At 45.0% G+C, this 18,443-nt stretch overlaps 1 protein-coding gene across 1 annotated transcript in view; it reads right to left on the reverse strand.

Annotated features, from left to right (window-relative positions):
- Nucleotides 1-18,443, reverse strand: part of pkd1 (polycystin 1, transient receptor potential channel interacting) — a 77,122-nt gene that overhangs the window by 11,663 nt on the left and 47,016 nt on the right. Inside the window, exons 9-30 of the mRNA XM_018097493.2 lie at nt 17,927-18,053; nt 17,431-17,684; nt 16,469-17,239; nt 14,509-14,640; nt 13,615-13,790; nt 13,301-13,434; nt 9,569-13,176; nt 8,944-9,093; nt 8,672-8,815; nt 8,190-8,469; nt 7,788-8,004; nt 7,216-7,375; nt 6,605-6,739; nt 6,306-6,450; nt 3,830-4,432; nt 3,438-3,594; nt 2,173-2,425; nt 1,788-1,983; nt 1,275-1,445; nt 1,023-1,166; nt 730-940; nt 393-519 (exon numbers count right to left, since the gene is read on the reverse strand). Coding sequence (XP_017952982.2) covers nt 393-519; nt 730-940; nt 1,023-1,166; nt 1,275-1,445; nt 1,788-1,983; nt 2,173-2,425; nt 3,438-3,594; nt 3,830-4,432; nt 6,306-6,450; nt 6,605-6,739; nt 7,216-7,375; nt 7,788-8,004; nt 8,190-8,469; nt 8,672-8,815; nt 8,944-9,093; nt 9,569-13,176; nt 13,301-13,434; nt 13,615-13,790; nt 14,509-14,640; nt 16,469-17,239; nt 17,431-17,684; nt 17,927-18,053 — 8,295 coding nt within the window. The remainder of the gene's footprint in view (nt 1-392; nt 520-729; nt 941-1,022; nt 1,167-1,274; nt 1,446-1,787; nt 1,984-2,172; nt 2,426-3,437; nt 3,595-3,829; nt 4,433-6,305; nt 6,451-6,604; nt 6,740-7,215; nt 7,376-7,787; nt 8,005-8,189; nt 8,470-8,671; nt 8,816-8,943; nt 9,094-9,568; nt 13,177-13,300; nt 13,435-13,614; nt 13,791-14,508; nt 14,641-16,468; nt 17,240-17,430; nt 17,685-17,926; nt 18,054-18,443) is intronic.

An 18,443-nucleotide genomic window follows, 5' to 3' on the forward strand; every position in this document is an offset into this window, starting at 1 on the left:
CCCCCTACTGTAAATGATAAGGATATTAGCAGTCACTGAGGGGTTCTGTGACCATATAAAGGCACAAGGCTGCAGGCTGAGTTATACAGGGAACTCCGAGTATCACTCATGTATTATAAGGGATAATGTACCCCCTACTGTAAATGATAAGGATATTAGCAGTCACTGAGGGGTTCTGTGACCATATAAAGGCCCAAGGCTGCAGGTTACAAAACAGCAAGCTGACTTCAAATATCCTCAGATTTTATAACAGGGCATATTATGTTCTATTATATTCTGTCATGAGGTCACCAGAGCAAGTGGTCTATGAACCACTGGTGCATATATATTTATATTTTTCAAGGCTTGCTGTGTCTAAAGCCCAAGCCATAGTCACTTTCCTTATTTCTTACCTTGCTTCGGGCCCGTCTGAAGAGGAAGAGGATAAACAGGTACACAGGATACACCAATACACTAGTCACCATCCCTACAGCCACTGAATCCACGCTTAGAGGGACGTGCTGTGACACGGCGCCATCCCTACGGCACAAAGCAAAGTTGTCTTCTCATTCACAAGCAACAAACTCCACTGGCCATCACATAACCAATTATCTCCCTCCAATTATACCCAACTATTCCATCTACAAATGAATACTATGTAAGCGCAATAATGGGCCCCCAAAAAAAGGGAACAGACAGCTTGTGATACAAAAGATTTGTTTGGCATTGAGTTCAGTGGAAGAGACTCACCCAAGCTCCTTGTCTCCGACCACTCCGTACCATACAGCATTGGCACAGAGGAAGAGGAAAATGAGCAAAGCACAGCAAGTGGCTCTTTGAACTCGGGTGAAACGGCTGCGTGGAGGCCGATCCCACATCGACAGCCAAACGTGCTTCTCGGAAACCCCCCGCTGCACCTCTGCTACAAAGATCCGGGAGAACCGCTTCAGCTCCATCTCACCTGAAGGGAAAGGATAGAGCATGTTTTGCATGTGTCTGGGCAGAAAAGAGGCGCAGAGCAAAGAACTATCACAAATACTCACTGGCAGCAAAGATTTCTCTCTCTACTCTGCGCCCGCTCTCTTCCCGCCCCACTGATAACCAGTCGTTCATCAGGAAGAAGTATTCCTTTTTGCTCTGAAGGTCTCGGATTATGACGTGCTGCACGTACCAGGATGGACTCAGCCCTGAGATGAGAAATGAACTGATGAACTGATGAACCGAGGGCAGTGAATGGGTCACTGCATACACGTGTGGTGCTATAGAAATACATACAATACAATGTTGTGCTGTACCTTTATTGTCATGCCAAAGGCGGATTTTCCACACGTTCCCCAAGCTCTTCTCTGTTGCAATCTGGAAGATGTCCACACTGTTCCTATGGAAAGTGTTGTCTCCATCTAGGTGCCTGTGGCCGCTCTTGTAATCTACTCCATAAAGGCTGATGCCAACGTGCGCTGTTGTACCTGTATTCACAAGGCAGGCGTACAGTGATACATTTAGCATTTCCAATAACCTTCTGAGCCACCCGGTACCTGTCTTATCTATGGAGTCACATAAACCATACCAACCAGCCTCTCACAGAGCACTTTTTTTTTTTTTCAAAGAAAACATCTATTTGGTCGCAATGGGCTACCAGGCCTGGAATAGACATCACTACTTTATTACATTACCCCCTATTGTATTTATTAACTTCCTTTCAACTGAAGTAATACTGACAGTGCAGACTCTAGAAAATGATTGGCACACATCACTGACCAATGTCCTTTCTGCAGACTGACCAAGCTCAAAACACACTTTCTACTCACCCGAGCCACGGCCCCATCCAGTCTTCACCAGGACCTCATACTTAAAGGATCCGGCCTTGCCACAGAAAGGGATAACCCCGGCTTTATTTACATCTAGCAGGTCCAGCTTGTGAACGATGATAGTGGCCACCGAGTAGGTGACGAAACAGACTGCACAGGTGAGTAGGACAATGTAGTTTATCCCAGGAGGAGGAGGCTGCAGTGACAGAAGTGTGTGATCGGTCAGCTGACATAAAGCATCACTGTAAGCTCTCAATCTGCCCCTTTATGTTTCCTTAATTATCCCGTTATTGCTATTAGCCAGATTTATTCCAGACCAAACTGTAGAATGGAGAAGGATTAACAGCAGTTTGATCTTTCTTTACCCATTTTCATTTTCACTTACTGGGTGGATAAAAACAACCGAATGAGGTGGGACAAACAGGCTGGCTCCGAAAGCGGTGAGGTGCCGAGTCAAACACACTGCCTGGCCAGGTCGGGTGTCATTTAGAGGAAAAACCCCATCTGTGCTCCACTTGTTCTCGTTCCCATCAAAGTACTGGCACAGGGATGTGTATAAGCCTACTGTCACATCCACTGAGGTCCACATGTAATGATTGGTGATGTTTAGATAATAGTGCCTGGAATGGTTCCCAGTCCTAGAAGTTTAACAAAAGAGAAAAAAGTGAGATGCAAAGCCCTATCTAATAGGCTTATGTGCCCACAGCCATAAATTGTTCCTTGCTGCCTCATCGACATCATTAGGAATATTTTAAGTGTTTACCAATTCTTGCTCCTCCATATCTCACCATCTCCTCCCTCATATCTCACAATCTCCCCCATATCTCATCTCCTCCTCCCCCATATCTCACCATCAGCTCCATATCTCACCTTCTCCTTATTCTCCATATCTCACCATCTCCTCTTCCTCCCCCATATCTCGCCATCTCCACTTCTCGATATCTCACCATTTCCTCCTTCTCCATAACTCAAAGTCAACAACATCCACAAAAGAGCTGCTTTATGATGTTACCTAGGGTTTTATTGGCATAATATGTTTGGGTTCCTCAGAACTGAGGGGATATAGTCAGTGGAGTTAGCTATACCCCACTGTCCCTGTGTCCCTCAAGCTGATGTTGGAGAAAGTTTGTCTTTAGTTGCCCGCTTGTATGATTTGGCTGAACACTGAGGATTGGGCCAAATGTAGTACATCCCTAAAATCGAATGAAGTCACTGTCAAACCACCAAAAGTGGTGACACAAGAGAGGCTTCTTTACAAACGAGTATACCTGAGAGCCACACAACTTTTATAATGGGCACCTTTGGCACACATTGCATCAGCACCTGTCCACCACATATCTGTCCACTTCTATTGCCACTTACCCACTGCTTGTGGCATTCAACCAAAGCAAATCATGGCCCTCCCACATTTTAGCCAATACCCACTTCTGAAACTGAAGATATGCACATGCCTACTGGGACAACCCATTTCTTGGATAAAGCCTATAATCAAACAGTTTCCACAACACTTCAGTCTTTTTTCATTTTTACAAGATATTAACATGTCTCCAGTTGTTCTGATGCCCATCATGCCCTGTGTTAGAGTATGGGCCAGGTACATAAGGGTCATATGTGGATAACTGTAACAGTTTATACTTTATGTTCTCTTACGTTGGCACTAAGAAGAATGTGTAAAGCTTGTGATCCTGTCTGGATAAATCCTTCATCCCAATCTGCTTCATGTCAGTGCAATTGTACTGGTTGGGGTGGCCCGATTCATGCAAGTAAGCCGTGATAAATGGCTCTGGTTCACTGAGCACATACCGATCTGGATGGGAAGGAAAAAACAGCATTGGTAGTCTGCAACAGAGAAAAGAAAAGTCCGGATGGAGACTTTGGGCCTCATTTCTATATGGATGACTATCGGTACCCTGTAGGGTGCTGAAACATGTGTGTTAAGTACCAAGCTCCTTTGAACCTATTGTTATGCACGTACATCTTTGTAGCTGCCTCTATGATGTAGGCAAGATGGAGACTAACCCAGTTTTCTACAGCACACTCACCATCTTGGACCACATAGGTGACTTGTATGTGAAGCCTTGCATTCCCATTACTGCTGTTCGCCTCTACATCCACCTTCACAGAGCGGCGACGTTCTATTGTGGCCACACCAGCTGTTATATTCCGGTCTCCTGAGTTGTTGTCGATACGGACGGTGATGGCCTTCTCAGAGTCCAAGCTCTCGACAGGGATCTGGCTGCCATTGCTGGTGTGGAACTCCATGGAGGCTACTTTGGTGGACACTGTGTAGTCAGTGATGAAACCGTAAGGATATGGATTGGAGTCCACTTGGAACATGACCTGGATTATATCTGTCAAGTCAGGTAGGGCGCTGTTAAATCCATGGGGAATAAAGAACTGGCAGCCTGTCTGGTTACTGTAGCACAGCAAATTGAGCGGGTCAGAACGCTTGCCCCGTGCCAAGATCTCTCCTCCTTGGAGGGTCAGAGGCTCCTCATTGAGCACCCTAGACTTCATGAGGATCCGCATAAGGTCAGATGAAAGATTGTACGCCTTAGAGGCCACCGCCAAGGATTTGTCTCCAGCACACAGTTTGCCGTGTTTGTATCTGGGAGGGTTGGTATTGACCAGGTGAATGAGGTCTCCTGCAATACACACATTTTATAGATGTTATCTATTCCTGTAACAGCCTACATTATTAATATTCTACCTTCAGCTCAGCTTCCAAGAAACACAATACCCATTCTACGAAATTCCTATCTAACTCATCTTTAGGCTGAGCCCCACCACCAAAGCTCTGGGCTTTCGTAGGGGAGCCAGTCCCACAGTTTGGAAACCACAGTTTTAAATCTATGAATATAGGCAATGGCTGACTATTTAAGCTTCCCTTGGCTTGGGTTATCTGGGACCTGTTCAAATTTATTGGACAATGTGGACATCCTATTGGTCAAGAACTGTTTGGCCCTCTGTGGCAGAACTGTTGATTGGCCTTAAGGGTAAAAGTCTGGGTCAACCCAATTTAGCCCCTCATTTGGATGGCCAAACTAGGCTCCCTTTTTTGGCCCAGGTTTCAAGTTTCCTAAGCGACAACTAAACCCATATACCGCTTTACTAAATTAGGCCTATTTTTATATATATATTTATATGTGGCCTATACCCAGCATTGCCTCTAATTTCTCATGTATAAAAGGGGACCTAGTTTTGTTTTTCCAACGTAAATGCAGGATAGGTATGATGGACTGGAGTGTCTCCGTGGAGTCATTTGTACACTGGGCAAGTCTCCCAATAACATCCTTGGCTGACAGGAGGCAAAGTGGTTACTATGTAGAGGAAGGCAGAGCCGGTTCTGATCTGCAGTGTGGAATGACAAGTTCCTACATGGAAGAATCTGTCTAGCAAATGATGATAAAGCGCTCCTCTATCACTGCAAGACCTTTGCAATCTTACAGTAATAAATCTCTTAGCTACAAGAGCGCTGGCAGGGGCTCATAATTCATACAAAGCAGTTTTAAGAACAGCTTTTCCATAATAAAAGACCTATCTTGGCTTCAGAGCTGGAGTCTTTCAGACTCAATGAATCTGCGTTAACATTTAGTTTAAGGCTGTATATCCATCGGCATTTGCCTTGCAGAGTAGTTACACTATACGTGTTCTACATTTTGCACTGCAGGTCAGTAACTCACAGGAGCCAAAACCAATACTGAAAGTAGACAAAAAAAAGTCTGGATTTTTTTTGTTGGTGTTCACTCCTGTAGGTGCTGATCTGCAATGTGGAATTAGATTATTGAACACTTGCATTGCTGTGCAGTGCCCCAGATATTGCTTCACCATGTCTGTTTTACATGAACAGAACCTAAAGGCTTTAAAGAATCTAAATCATAAAGAATTGTAGGGCATCCACACAGCCATATCAGCACGAGAATATGATCCACACAGCCATACAAGTACCAGGATACAACCCACACAGCCAAACAGCACCGGATATATACCGCACAGCCATATTAGCACCCAGATACAATGCATACAGCCATAACAGCACTGAGAGATAATGAGTACAGCCATAGCAACACCAGGATTAAACCCACAGAACCATATCAGAACCCAGATACAATCCACATGGCGACATAAGCACCCAGAGATAATCATATTCACTAGGATACACCATCCCTGCCAGCACATAGACATTTTTTAAGATATATAGAGCTTTTCTATAAGGCTGAAGACAGATGGGGCGATTAGTCTCTGCAATTTTTTTAAAAAGCAAATAGTGGCAACTAATTACCCAGTCACAGCGACACTACCTCCACCTGTAAAGGTACCCCGCGCGGGTACAAGCGGTTACTTTAGCAGTGGCAATTAGTTGACTAGATTTTAAAAATCGCAGCGACTATTCGTCCCGTCTGTCTTTTCTCTTAATGTGATTTCATGTTTTAATGTCATCCTCCCCAAACCTACTTCCCCCCTACTTCTATGGCATGTGACAACCAATAGGAAGCTCTGATCTTGTGACTTGCTTACCCATGATATTAAGGATGTTGTCGGCGATGGTGGTGGGAGTCATTGTTCCCTGAGTGGTCTCATTCTGCAAGATGGACATCATGGTTTCCAGTTTGCTCAGTGTGTGTACTTGGCAGGCTGCACACTCCAGCTTCTTGCTGGCAACCTGATGGGAAAATAGAATGTAACATGTACCCACAATTCTTCCTGCTCTAGTATATGTATTATCTAGCTGCCTCGGCACCTCAGCATTGCCCCAGTATCAGTATATCAGCCTCCTCCCAGCATGCATGCTTGCTCATCTCATGTGGATCTCTTACCGTGCACTGGGCTAAAGCGGCAGCGATCTTTCGTATATCATCCACCGTATTTACTTTCAAAGAAATGAGGGCTTCTGTGATGTTCTGGCGAACAATATGGAGGTCTGGCTCCACTTCATAATTCATACTTTCATACTGAGGGAACAAAGGGAGTGATTAGTGGTGGGTGTGCTGCTAAAAGCAATACCCTGTGCCACACCTCTCACAACTCTGGTCATGCCCATTCCCACACCTTGTGTCTTAACCCTTTCTCCTTGTAGATTGTATGCTCTTTTGGGCAGGGCTCTCTTCACTTCTTGTATCGGTTTTTTATTGCTTTATATGTTACTCTGTATGTCCAATGTATGAAACCCACTTATTGTACAGCACTGCGGAATATGTTGGCGCTTTATAAATAAATGTTAATAATAATAACCAAACCCAAAGTTACATAGGACAAGGTGAGAATTTCATGAACTAGGTGGAGCATATCACTATTGTCCCTGCACTGCTGTGCTTCCAGACTACTATAACAGCCCTGTGACATGAGCACTTCACACCATTTACATTATGGCTTTAGTTGCGACTCAGTGTCTTCCGCTACAATCCTCTTTAAGTCTATTTTTATTTACCTCGTTAAGGATAGTGATGAGAGCCAGGGAGAACTCGGTGACGTGCTGGGGGTCACCCTGTATCAGCAAACCGTGCAGGGTGGACTCTGTCTGGTTCCTCAGCCAATGGGTAAGGCTGCTAAAGCCTTCAGAGACATCAGGCAGTAAAACATTCATGGACCTGTAGAACAAGCATGCAGTGGTTGAATCCCTATGAAATTCACCCAGCTATGGGACTATACTGTGTCAGTCTTTTTGTGCTGTAGGAGTTAATTTGATTGTACCCTATTCATTTAGGTCAGGTTATCTATCAGGTGCTAGCATTCTGCTTGTACTGGTGAAGAACTTTAACTCTCTCTGGCAACCACATGGTATAGCTGGCTGGCCTTATATTGGATACAGGAAAGTAACAGTGGCAGCCAGCTACTTGGTACTACTTATGTGCAGTGTTACCATAAGTGATAAAACCTTTATGAGTAATATGTGTAAACTCCTCCAATAAGAATGTGGGGATAGAAGCTGGAAAGCAAGGGGACAGGAAGAACACATCACATCCCACACGATACTTCTCACAGAAAGACAGTTCCACCTACCGGTTTAAAGCCACAGCGGCTGCCCCCTGCTGGTCCTGCACCACCACGGACACATCAACTGCAAAATCTGACTCGTGGAATCCGGTAGGCAGGTGGGTGCTGTGTTCTGACCGACTTCCCTTGTACACCCAGAATTCCTCGCAGTGACCCGGCTTGCAACGCCTCACTATCAGGCTAAACACAAGGGAGCCAGCCTCATCCTCTGCATCTCGCCAGCCTGTGGAGATAAACACGAGGGAGAGATCTATATCTGTATGCTGTATATACAGTAGAGTGAATAATGAACAGAAGAAGGGCATTTTGCCTGCCACTGGACAAAACAACCAATGTGCCTGGGTCCTTGGGGTATAATGGGCCTTTAAAGATCACCCAGTGACAAAAATGTAAAACTTTTAAACTCACCTGTGCATTCAAAATGGATCTTTCCTGGCAGAGCGTGAACAGTCCCATTGGGGGCTATGGTACAGGATCCCCCAGAAGGAGGGCTGTTTGGGAGCAGATCAATAGAAGCGAACCCCTCTTCATCCATGGAAGGGTGAATGACATGAAGAGTAAACGTGTATCCCTGCCCATCCTTCAGCGCTCCCAGCCTTAGTACCAGGTTCATCTCCCGGTCCCCTGTAGATGTGGTGCTTGAATCTAGCGGCAGGGTCTTGTTGTCAAAGCTTTGTGCTGTCCATCTCTGCAACAGGGAAAATGTCAGCCATGGTGTTAGCATTGAGGTACTGGTAGGTTCTACAGTAACCAGCATTAAAATGGCTAGTTGTAACCTACCAGCCTGGGGTATTTTACCTCTTAGCACTGCACCACCATACTTTTCTGGTGCCCTAGCTTCCTCCCTGCTTGCACATGCCCAGTACAGAAATAATGAGGGGGGTTCTTACCGCAGACCAGGAGTCATCCAGACAGTTTGTGCAGCGGCCCTCCAAGTAAACATATGAACTGGCGCTGACTTCATACACCGACTGGGCCTTGCATGACACACACTTCAAGGACACGATGGGCACAGTCCCCCTTTTAATCAACACCTAGCGGAACAAGAGCAAGAAGACTATTACTGTGGCTGTGTGGGAGCTGCAATACTGCTTCATCTGCTAAAATAAAACAGGATATCCCCCACTGAAACAAGTGTAGACATGACTGGCTTTATACTGACCGTTTGATTGGTGGATTCAGAGTTCATGCCAGGTTTGCTGACTGTCAGGAAAAACGTATACTCCACCTCTGCTTGCAACATGGATTTGGGAATGGCCATAAAGCCAAACTCAGAACTGAACTCCAAGGGGCATCTGATAGCTTCTGAGTTCTAGAATGGAATTGGACAATGGACAGAAAGAGATGGCATTTATTATGACTACAGCATTTACAATAAAAATACTTGGGGGGGTGCCAATTTGTGACCAAAATTACTAACTTTTTAGCCCTGGTCTGTGTGCCACTTAACCTGGGGGCTTTGCTAGGGGAGTTGTTTTCCTCTGCACCCAGGTGTCTGTTGTTGGGGCTTCGGCTGGGAGTATGCGCAGTGAAGTAATTCTTTAAAGCTGTAGTGCACTGCTCATACCCCCACCCAAAGCCAATGCAAGGGGCACCTGAGAACGGAGGGCAATTGTGGCATCTAAAAGTCCATACAGCCACGCATGAAGATTTATGCAATGTGCCCAGCCCAGGATATCGGGTCCTGATGAAGACAGTGGCATCGTTTTTTAAAATGTGTCTATGCCTAAATCTAATTTGTCAATGCTTAGTGAATATCTCTATCAGGGTATCAATTGGTCTCTCACCTTTGTGAATGTGCAAGACCATCTGTATTTCAGTGGTGTTTGGCTACTTTCTACCAGGTTTGGGTCATAGGACTTATTTCCATCCAGCACAAGATCGCGGCTTTTGGACCAGACACGGTAAGAGCCGCCATCAATGATGGGCACCAACTTGCTGGGCATCATGGTAACGTTGGCAAGGCTGTTCCTTGACAGAGGCGTGTCTCCAAAGGTCACAGAGAAGACAAAGCAATAGTCTCCGATATCCAGTGCCAGCTTGGGTATCACTAGCTGTGGTCGGCTTAAATCAACGTTCTGGAGATTAACTTTGTCCGGTTCTTGGTAGTGCAGGCAGCTGGCTGCTCTGTAGATCTCCCACAAGTGCTTGGTTTGATAGCTGAAGCAATTGTGCAGGTCAATCTCTGCTTCAATGTAATTCCTTTGTGAACGTCTCATAATGACTTGAGGAGGCAGTGCCAGTTTGACTAAAGGTTCTTGACACTCCAAGACCCGGGTGGTGACGGTCAAGTGGAAAATTACAAAATTAATCAGGTTAGAGGCATTTACCTTGATCAGGTAGTCCCCAGGCATGTGATAGGTATGATTGGCCTGTCCAAAGTAAGTTATCTGAACGGGTGTCCCATCCCCAAACATCCACAGGAAAACAACATCTTTAGAACTTGGTAAAACGATTGCCTCGAAAGTGACACTTCTGTTGACAAAGGTGTTTACTGGTTTCAGTCTCCCCTCCTCGATCATCTCTTGGACTCTGATGATTTTACTTATGTTCAGACCCCCCAAGTCATTCAAAGCACTCAAATGAATTGTCAGAAGCCCAGCAGCCCTTGGGGTGTAGGTGACATTTTTGCCTGCTAGGCTGGTGGTGGAGTGACCCTGTAAATCAAACTGCCAAGTGTACGCAACTAAGGAGCCATTGCTGACCTCCGCTATGAAGCTCCTCTCTACTCCAACTGGCATTGCACCCTCACAGCAATTAACTATTGTCAGGTCCCTTATTGCTTCAAGGACAGAAATCATCACCGTGTCCCTTTCTTCACTAACTTCATTATGGGCAACTACAGTAACCGGATAACCACCAATTTTGGTGAACTCATGGGTATAAGTGGTGCTGTTCAGTAAAATTGAGTAATCTCCATTAATCGTAAGCTTGTAGGTAACAGAGGAGCCGGCAGTCATGTCGATCGTGAAGTTGACCTTCTCTCCAGGTTCCACCACTTTTTTGCTGACCAACAACTTCAGTCCTTGGATCCTGTCCTGAACAATTATGTTTTTGCTTTCAGTTTCCCAGCTAACGTCATTGGATGCATTCAGAGTGATAACATAGAAACCGGCTTCAGTGAAAGGCACTGTTACTCTCCTGCCTTCTTTTGTGCCTTCCGGAAGATCCCAAGACCAAGAGACTTTGGTACCTTTCTGAACATTACCATTTAGGCACAAGATGGTCCCTGTGGGTATATGATCCCCTCTGTGATCCATGACTGAAATAGATACCCCTTCCACTGGCTCTTGAACAAAGATTAAGATTGTTGAGTTGACTAAGCCCAAGGTGTTGTTGGCCACAGCAAAAACCTCCTTGACACCAGGGCTATTAAAACGATAGAGGACAGACGATTCATAGGTGAACCAGATGACACTTTCTTCCAAATACCATGAGTACGTCACTCCAGAACCACTGCTCAGAACCATACTTATGTTAACACTGGCATTAACAGCAGAGGGGTTAGGGAATGCCAAGAGTTTCATCTGGCCAATTGTCTCTATGAACTCAATATGTTTGCTAATAGTACTATTTCCCAGCATGTTGGTTGCTTTTAGTACAATAGTATAAACGTCAGCTTCGATGCTGGTAAACTGGTAGTTCTTCCCAGAGCCACTTTGAATTGCACGGTCGTTCCTCAGAATGATCCAGCTGTAGGAGATGTTAGTTCCCTCTACCACATCTGCCTGGAGGAGAAGACTTCGATTGGTCGGGAAACAGCAGTCATTTACCAAATCGCTTGTCACAATATGGAGTCCTTCAATGGCTTCCAAGACATATATAACGACGCTGAATTGTTGGGCGCTGACATTGTTCTCAGCTGTGACGCTCACATTAAATGTACCAACAGAGCGGAAGGTATAAATAATAGTGGAGGAACCAAGCATTGGGGTACAGCGGTCGCACAGAATCCATGAGTAACGGACGTTGTCTCCTTCAAGGAGGAAAGCGGTGAAACTTACAGAGCTGTTTAATGGCACCACGGTCCAGTTAGCACTCATGGTCAGTCCCTGGATCCGTGACATGACCGTGACATTAAGACTGGTCTTACTGCTGCTGACATTATTGCAGCTATTTAGGCTCACTGTAAAGCTGCCGGTGCTTTTATAAACCTGAGTTACTATCTGACCCTCTTGAGTGTTGCCGTCTCCAAAATCCCAGTTGTGTCTGACTTTTGTCCCGTTACTGACAGCTGTAAACTGGTAGGTCTGATTGAGCTCCAGATCCTTCGTACCATTGTACGTAATCAAGACTGTTTCCACTGGTTCTTGAACCTCGACTAAGGCTGTGTCATTATTGGAAGACACGTTATTGAAGACCGAAACAGTGACGACATACACGCCAGGAACCTTGTACCTGTGACGTGCTTCAGTCCCGCTGCTTTGCTTGGAGCAATTTGTTCCAAAATCCCAAATGTATCTGTACTGATAGAAAGGAAAGACTGTGACCTGAAAGTAGCTCTCGTTGCCGAGCCCCACAAACTGACTCACTGGCAAGAGGGTAACATTGACAATTTCAGGCTCTACGCAGACATTGGTATAATAGTACGCCTTGTTCACTTGGCTAGAGACAATGAGGGAGAGTGGAAAAACGCCGCTGGTCGAGAAGTTATACTCCACTGATGACACGCCGAGAGTGGTAATGATGTCAGAACCATTGCCAAAGGTCCAGTTAAAGGTATAGTTTTCATAGTCTCCTGTTACTTCAGCGGTTAGTGTAACATTAGGGCTCTCCAGTATGCAGCCAGAGGGCTCAATTCTTACAACTTGTAAGACGTAGACATGAACCTTCAGAGTCTCAAAAACGGAGTTCACTGGATTAGTGGCGGTTACGTTGACCGTGTAATTTCCATCTTTTGGAAATACATACTTTATCACAGGCTCAATGCCCACCTGAACTTTGCCATCTCCCATGCTGAAGATCCATGTGATGTTATCTCCTGTTTCTACTGAGGCATTTACAATGGTTGGCAAGCCTCTTTCTGTGGGTTCATCTGAGGAAACATTCAGTCCAGTTATCTCTTCAAAGACCTGGAAGATCTCACTGGAGGATATTTCACTTAGGTAATTCCTGGCCGTTACCTTGACACTGTAGGCCCCCCTGCTTAGGTAGGTGTGGTTCACAGTTGGGTCACTGACATTAAATTCTTCAGTCCCGTCGCCAAAATCCCAGTCATACTGAACCTCAAATGCTGACGGCTCTACTTCGGCTTGGAATATGGCTTGCTGGCCGCTCACTAGAACTGCCTCCACTGTTATTGAGAGGTTGGTCAGGATGCTCTGAACTTGCAGGGGGATCAGCTGAGAGCGGTTTTCATGCATGTTGGACACACAGACCGTTATGTTGTAAGCTCCTGTCCAAACGATAAAAAACAATTAATTGCATCTAAGGTGTAAAACCAAACCAAAATATAATGATAAAGAATGACTTCCAGACTGCCTCTGGCTGTAAATGTTGCAGTGAAACCTTCTCCATACCTGCTTCCCGATAGGCATGTGTGACGTTATTCTCTATGAGAACTTGGTAGACAGATGGGTTGGGTACTGAGAAGGACTGGTTGTATGGAGGCGAGTATTGATAAACCTGGTTCGTACCATCTCCAAATGTCCAACTGAAAGAGACAGGATATAAATAAGGTTATTTGGATGGAAAGTCTTGTACTAACTGGGATACACCAATACCAGGGCAGTGAGTCCAATCTGGCCCATGCTGGGTGCCTTTCCTGCAACTACAAACATAAGGCATTAGGTTTTTCTACTATTTCCATGCAGTTAATACAAACACAACTTACTTGAATGTTGCATCCACAGCTGAATCCACAAGTATAATGGCTGACAACTCTAGCAAAGCATTCTGGGTGGCAATAAGTGGCACCCCAAAAACCATAAGGTCTTTCATGGGGTTCATTTTTTCGACAGTCACGTTGTAGTTTACAGAGGCATTGCTGACGTGGTTCGAGGCCGAGAGCTGCAAAAGTTAACGGGTGGTCAGTGTGGGAGTTAGTCAACAAAAAATAAAGGGCATATTAAGGCTGCAACACACACACAGGCAGACCTTCTTGCTTGGTGTAGTGAAGAAATAGGTTGATGATGGGGTAAAATGGGCATATCTAATCAGAGTCTGATCACAATTAGGGGTGCAGAATCCCCATGAAATTTTTGCCCAACGAGTGCTAGTTAGATGCCAGCATGCTAACCCCTGTGCCACCTGTATCCATATATCTGCTCTTCTGTGTGGGTCTGGGGGTGTCCGTGATCTTTAAAATATGTTGAGATATTAAGATCTAAACATGGTGTGGGAGACTTACACCTTAAAAGACCTAATTTGCTTATGGTCACATTCATTAGGAAAGATCAGCAACTACCAATGACCTGTGATTAAGACCTGAAAACGCTCCATGATTTTTGTTGAAAATCCCAGACCATGGGCTACTTGCGTCAATCCTAGGTCACGGGCTACGGGCTACTTAAGGCAAACCACTGCCACCTCCAGCTTATCCATGGCTACTGCTTTTCCCAAGCATGTTCCATAAGCCCCATCCCTATGACATCTTCACAATGAGAGCATGTATTATGGGTGAATTGTACCAGATGATATCTATTCTCATATTAGAGAAAAGGAGAGAAACATTTGGCTACCAATGAGCACAGCATGGAAATAGAATAAAGCAGCACATGGTACATACCGTGAGCTTGTACACCGCCGCCGACTGATAGATGACATTGAACACCACATTATGGTAAGTGAAAGACGGCTTGTCGTCTACTGTCCATTTAAATGACACGTTCGTGCCGGCTTCCACCGAGGCCACGTTAATCTGCGAGAAAAGAACAGAGACACCGGCATTCAGGACCAGTGACAACACTCGCCTGTGCTCATACAGCCCAACAGGCAACCCGCCAACCATTTACTGACGCAAGTCTCACTTCTGAACATACTAAATCATGGGGCTGGGTTTAGCCCACAAGAAGAGGGAAAACTACTAAAAATTTTTCACTTAACCCCCTACCAAAAAGGCTAAGGTATATACAAAACGCCATTGTGTATGTTACTGAACAGGAGTCGGAGGAAGTCAATTTCCATCTAATTTCTAAGTGTTCGACCCTGTCCAGGAGCAGCCATTTTTACAGATACACTGGAGCTCATTTATCAAAAAAACTGCTAAATGCTCCACCAGCCTCTGTGCTTATTTCCCAGTATGCTTAGCAGTTTACCTGGCTATGTTTGATTGATGTGTGCAGTCCTGCTAGTGCATCATCTGTGGGCTGTTTTGCCCAAGCATTAGGGCTTGAATTAGGCGTAGGCAGCAAAAGAGTGTCCCTCGGGCAGCATTTGGGGAGGGGGCGCAATTAAAGAGGGAGCAAGTAGAGAGTGGTTGGAGATTATGGGGAGCAAGCAGTAATAACCACCAGTGGGGGGGGGGGGGGGGTTGCAAGTAGAATGTCTTACAGATCTGGATGAATTGCTTAATCAGATTTACCAAAAACCCTTTCAAATATCTGCTTGTGCCTTTTAATGCATTTATTTGTTCTCCTTTATTTTACCTTATATGGGCCACAAAACTATTCTCAAATTTAAGCTTCAATGCCCAAAAGCAGAACACAGTGACAGCCCCCCTCCCACCCCAAAGTCAAGGAAACTCCACTCAGAATACTAAATAAAAACCTTTAAGTCATTTCAAAGATGATCCTTAACCACAACAAAAACCTTAAACATAAACATATGTATCTGGTGATATTGCCAACAGTCCATTAGCGCGCCAATTCTATCCATTCTGCTGCCTTACAAAGGGGGAAAACAGCAGTAATGGAAAGAAGATGTAGACTGGAGCCTCACTGGGCAAAAAAAAAAACAAGTTTCATTTAATTATTTCTTAATTATGCTAATAATACTTCAATAATACTTAAATAAAAAGATATTTTGGTAAAGACAGCGTGAATAGGGAACACATGGTCCTGCAGATGCTGCTGTGCTGGGGACTATACATGTCTATGTGCAACATGAGTTCCACAAATGGGGCCTACTGGGAAATGGTTTCTATTGGGAGCAACATGATCTAGTCCCCATCATCCAATCACCACAGGGTGTGATAGTGACATCATCCCTTCCTAACAATGAAAATTAAAGCCTAAGAATCCTTATGACTAGAATTTCCTTTTTTTATACTGAACTGGGGGAGCTAAGACAATTTGCAATTAGTCTTAATTTTTAATTATTTGTGTTTTTTTAATTATTTCACTCCGATTTGGAATTTCAGCATTTACCTGGTTGATAGGGTTTGAATTACCTTAGCAACCAGGGAGTGGTATGACTGAAAGGCTAGTATATGAATAGGAGAGACCTGAATAGAAAAAGAAGTTATAAAAAGTAACAATGACAATAAAACTGTAGCCTCACAGAGCAATAAGTCTTTGGGCTGCTGGGGTCAGTGACCCCCATTTGAGAGCTGGAAAGAATCAGAGGAAGACGCATAATTAAATTGTGAATAAACTTACCTCCATCTCCTCCTTATGTGAGACAAAAAGGATAGAGAGAAAGACAGATAGAAGATGTAGACACTGAGATAACAGGACACCGAGGGGCTCATTAAGGAGAAGATTTGTTAACTGGACCAAAAAGCAAAGTGGTAGTAATATATAACTTACCACTTTAGTGTTGACCAGCACTCTGGTCTGAGGGAAAGGGCTAGCACTTAATCCCCGGATGGGTTCTTCGATTTTCACACTGACATTGAGGTTCTGTGAGTTTATCATGTTCTGCGCTATAATGACAACATCTAAGAAGTTCTTTCCACGCCCATCCAGGTTAATCTCAGAATACCAAACATCTTCCCCCTCAGTACACACGTCAGTGAAGGCAGCGATGGAAGGAGGACATGTCGGCTGAAAGCTCCAGCTCTCATTGCTTCCAGACCAAGAGGCGGTTGCGTTGGACCCGGAGAGGATCTTCAGGACAAGAACGGTGTTGTTGGAGGGAAGGTAAATGATATCCTGCTGTGAAACTGGATAGACGGCCTGTAGACCTGACACTGGTGAGGCAACTTGGAAGGTGCAGGATCTGTTGGCCTTGAACTCTTGGTTGCTGAAGAATGCTGTGACTACGTAGTGACCAGGCCAAGCCAGACCAGGGTTTGGGTCCAGAATCGGAGCTTTTACTTCTGAAGTCCCAGTCAGTCTCATGGAGCAGAAGTTACTGTCCATTTGCCCGCTCCTTCCTGACCAATCACCTGCCACGTTGACGTCGGTGGCATCTCCTAAGACATTAGTTGGGATGCAGCTGATCCACTGAGACAAGCTGAACATGCGAACACCAGATTTATTAGGGTAGCAATAAAGGAATCCACCATCTGGGCCATCATGTTGTACAACAAAGAGGTGATTGGGGCTCACTTGGATTCTTAGATCATCAAACAATGCCTTAAAAATAGAAAAATGTCTTTAAGAGAGGCACATAAAGAAACATATGGTGGCCTTCAAACTGACCCAGATGATACATAATAATATATATATTATATATAATAGCCAGACAAGGGACAGTAAAACTGCCAGTACATAAAGCTGAAAAACAATGATTGACAGAGCAGGCAGAAAAAAAAAAAAACAATTACCAGGTAGTTGGTGGCGTTCCCCGGAGGAATAACAAGGTTGAGCTCTCGCTGCAAGACATAGCTAGGAGAACCAATGCCAGGCTGTGGGGAGGCAGGAGTGGTATATTCAATCTCCTTAGCAGGAGCACACCCACTTCCTAAGGGTAAACTGCTGTTTGTGCTATTGGACGTTTCGTGCCCCTCTTCGCACTCTGATTGGCTTTGTTTTACATCCTGAATGATAGGCAAGGAAGTCGGCGTATCTGCGTTGCATTCTAATTGGAAAGAAAAAACAGCAGTTGGCTGGTGAAAGGCGTTATGGGGATTTCAGGTGTTTTGCCCAATGTGTTTTCACCATTCACCAAAATCAAAATCCCCTTTGTCTCAACGGTCAATGCCTGGGAATGTCAGCACTGGAGAAGATTGTAGCCCACTAGTGTTTTTAGCTGGCAGGCATCTGACAAGAGCCAGAGCAAAAGACCTGAAATCTGTCCCAAGTGCCCCAGGCCTTACTCACCATAATTGTCATCTTGTAAATAGACCTGAAACTTCATCTGAACGGATCTCTGCAGCTCTTTGGCTTCCAGCTCCAGTGCTGACAAATACACATCCTGGGCAAATTGAACTCCAGGGAACACAAGGACCTGTGGAAACAAAGAGTAAAGGAATGGCGCCATCCACCCTCTAGCCAAGTGCATGCAAGGTATGGGGCAGAAGAGAATGCCTTACAGCAGTGATCCCCAACCAGTGGCTCGCTAGCAACATGTTGCTACCCAACCCCTTGGATGTTGCTCCCAGTGGCCTCAAAGCAGCTGCTTATTTTTTAATTTCTGCTAAGGAGGCAAGTTTTCGTTGCATAAAAAACAAGTATAATACCAACCAGAGCCTTCTATAGGCTGCCAGTCCACACAGGGGCTATTAAGTAGCCAATTATAGCTCTTATTGGCACCCCCAGTGACCTTTTTCATGGTTGTGTTGCTCCCCAACACTTTTTTCATTTAAATGTGGCTCACAGGAATAAAAGGTTGGGGATC

This window comes from Xenopus tropicalis, chromosome 9 (assembly GCF_000004195.4).
Source record: "Xenopus tropicalis strain Nigerian chromosome 9, UCB_Xtro_10.0, whole genome shotgun sequence".
NCBI lineage: Eukaryota > Metazoa > Chordata > Amphibia > Anura > Pipidae > Xenopus > Xenopus tropicalis.